We start from the raw sequence: 3,335 nt of genomic DNA on the forward strand, positions 1-3,335 counted from the left end.
AGTAGCCAGAGAGAAAAAGGATGTTGCCCGTATTCTAACAAAAAGGGAGGAATATTAGGTCGTATGAGAACCCTTTTTCGGCCGCACCCCATCGTGGCACTGGCTACCCTTCTCTTCCGCCTTTTTCCTTCCCACTGGTGCCACAATACCTTCCCGCCGGCGTGAATTGCGTGCCAATCAGCGCAGGCTCCCTGCTCCTGGCCCTTTGGCAACATAATCCATCCAATCCCCAAACGCCCCGTGTCACCTGTAAACCTATCAACTCTCTTCTAACCCTATAAAACAGATGTACTCGCTAAATAAAATCGGAACTTCTCCGGCGAGCTGCCTTGCGTTTGTGCCTCATCCTTTCACATCTGATCCTCCAAAGCTCCCGATGTATATTTGGCAAGGGTGAGGGGTGAAGAATAAATGCCTAGGCTTATCTACAGCCTAGCCACCAAGAGGAAGCAACCAGGCCCCGGGCCTAGTACCAGCTATACACTCCCCAGCTATGTGAACCCTGGGAGGGACACCCGCCCCATGCCATATCTGGTCACCTTTCCTGCGGACGATGAACTCAAACTTGGCTGGCACCAGGGTGTCCAGGCTGATGTTGATGGCACTCAGGCCAGCTTTCTGAAGCTCGGGCAGCAGCCGGGCTAGGTTGATGCCATTGGTGGTGACACCGATGGTCCTCAGTCCTTCCAGCCGGTGCAGCTGGGCTGTAGAGACACAGGAAGGACATCAGACTGTTTGTTCTTGGTGAGGCCAGAAGGGCTGGAAGGCAACACTCTAAAGAAGATGGGCGGAAAAAGCACTGTGCAGACCTCTATTAACCAGGTTAAGTTTTATAAGAAACATAAGAATAAAAACAATGATAAAAATAACCAAAAGATTAAACAGCAAGTGCTCACTGCAGGAGGTGCCCTGCTGAGGGCTTGCGTACATTAATTATACACATCAGGAGTGGACTCAACAGATTATCGACTTATGGCTGCAGGGAACTTTCATCCATTTCACCCCTTAGGAGGTTCTTTTATATTCCACCATATTATGGGGTCTCCTGACCATATTCCTCCCAGATACTCCAACCCCTTCCCAAACGACACCCCCTACCAGCAGGAAGTAGCCAGAGAGAAAAAGGATGTTGCCCGTATTCTAACAAAAAGGGAGGAATATTAGGTCATATGAGAACCCTTTTTCGGCCGCACCCCATCGTGGCACTGGCTACCCTTCTCTTCCGCCTTTTTCCTTCCCGCTGGTGCCACAATACCTTCCCACCGGCGTGAATTGCGTGCCAATCAGCGCAGGCTCCCTGCTCCTGGCCCTTTGGCAACATAATCCATCCAATCCCCAAATGCCCTGTGTCCCCTGTAAACCTATCAACTCTCTTCTAACCCTATAAAACAGATGTACTCGCTAAATAAAATCGGAACTTCTCCGGCGAGCTGCCTTGTGTTTGTGCCTCATCCTTTCACATCTGATCCCCAAAAGCTCCCGATGTACATTTGGCAAGGGTGAGGGGTGAAGAATAAATGCCTAGGCTTATCTACAGCCTAGCCACCAAGAGGAAGCAACCAGGCCCCTGGCTTAGTACCAGCTATACACTCCCCAGCTATGTGAACCCTGGGAGGGACACCCGCCCCATGCCATATCTGGTCACCTTTCCTGCGGACGATGAACTCAAACTTGGCTGGCACCAGGGTGTCCAGGCTGATGTTGATGGCACTCAGGCCAGCTTTCTGAAGCTCGGGCAGCAGCCGGGCTAGGTTGATGCCATTGGTGGTGACACCGATGGTCCTCAGTCCTTCCAGCCGGTGCAGCTGGGCTGTAGAGACACAGGAAGGACATCAGACTGTTTGTTCTTGGTGAGGCCAGAAGGGCTGGAAGGCAACACTCTAAAGAAGATGGGCGGAAAAAGCACTGTGCAGACCTCTATTAACCAGGTTAAGTTTTATAAGAAACATAAGAATAAAAACAATGATAAAAATAACCAAAAGATTAAACAGCAAGTGCTCACTGCAGGAGGTGCCCTGCTGAGGGCTTGCGTACATTAATTAGCTCACTGAAGCCCCACAACAATGATTATCCCGTTTAGTAGATAAAGGAAGAGAGGCTCAGAGAGAATAAGAAAATTGCTTAAGGTCACACAGCTAGTAAGAACAATTGAGATTCTAATCCACGTGTATAAGGGTACTTCTAAGAGTGCCTGGAAAAACAGAATTAAAAAGATACTATGAATCTTTCCATGAACTTTTTGAAAAACCCTCATACTTGACTCTAGGACTATACTCATAACAATCAACCACACAGGTCCTGATACTCTACATAACAGAAAAAGTGTTTGAATTAAGAACTATTTGACACTTCCATTCCACCAGAAGTCCCCGCAGTGCCTCAGGAATCCAAGGCACTGCAGCCACCATTCCTTCCGAAGTGCTGGGGGAATGGAGGGAAGGGTCTTGCTCCATCCTTCCCACCCTTGGAGGCAGGAGCCAAATCCTCAAAAGCAGGTCACTGCAGGCAGGTCTTTGTCCTAACCAGTGTCTATATGGTAATCACCCTTTCTCATCCCATGTCATCAGCCAGTACCAATAACCATGGTACATCACAGCAGTTAAGGCCATTTAAGTGGCTAGTCCACAGATGAGGAAACTGAGGCCCAGGGTAGGGAAGGAACCTGCAGAAGCTCACACAGCCAGGGAGTGTCAGAATGGGACAGGGCTGTCAAGTTCAACTCTTCCCACCATGTGGATCAGTGGCTTCCGTGGAGAGCTCTGAGTTCTCGTGCCTGTGCTCAAGTCATCTTGCACCTTGCTGACCAGCAAGGGATGCTCATTCCCCCTGCTCTCCCACTGGTCCTGGCAGGGAGCACAGGGAAGGAAGGTGGAGCCCATACTGGATGGTGGCCCATAGGGGAAGTGGCCTGAAGGAGGGGGCTGGGCCTGGCAGCCAGCTGGATTCATCTGGCTCAGCCCTTTCCTGGAAGCTGGCCTGCCTTTCAGCTGAAGAGCTGCCCGGAACAGGGGTCAGCTTGCCGGGGCCTGCTTGTCCTGCACAGGAATGATGGCAGGATCCCAGGTGAAGTGAGCAGTGAGAGTTAGAGGGAACTGGCCATGGAGAAGCAGGGGATAGGGCTGTCAGGGGGTCCAGGGCACCCCAGTAGCCTTTTCCTCCAATGGGCTGAGCAGGGCCTGTAGTGCATTCATCTTTATGGCCCCAGAACAGTACAAGGCACATAAGAAAGTACTCTAGGTTGAAATACTCCTCATTCACTGAACCAGGGAGTGAGGCAGATTGCTGGGGGTTTGGAGATCTCACCCAGGGCAGCTGTGGTGGAGGGTTAGGGGGGT

General features: G+C 50.9%; 1 protein-coding gene across 1 annotated transcript in view; it reads right to left on the bottom strand.

Annotated features, from left to right (window-relative positions):
* Positions 1–539: 539 nt before the first annotated feature.
* The window catches only part of LOC103582665 (molybdenum cofactor biosynthesis protein 1-like), a gene marked incomplete at its 3' end in the record, with an annotated part of 12,832 nt that continues 10,036 nt past the window's right edge, over positions 540–3,335 (bottom strand). Inside the window, exons 4-5 of the mRNA XM_008564198.1 lie at positions 1,622–1,810; positions 540–704 (exon numbers count right to left, since the gene is read on the bottom strand). Coding sequence (XP_008562420.1) covers positions 540–704; positions 1,622–1,810 — 354 coding nt within the window. The remainder of the gene's footprint in view (positions 705–1,621; positions 1,811–3,335) is intronic.

This window comes from Galeopterus variegatus, unplaced genomic scaffold, assembly GCF_000696425.1.
Source record: "Galeopterus variegatus unplaced genomic scaffold, G_variegatus-3.0.2 Scaffold17252, whole genome shotgun sequence".
Classification (NCBI taxonomy): Eukaryota; Metazoa; Chordata; class Mammalia; order Dermoptera; family Cynocephalidae; genus Galeopterus; species Galeopterus variegatus.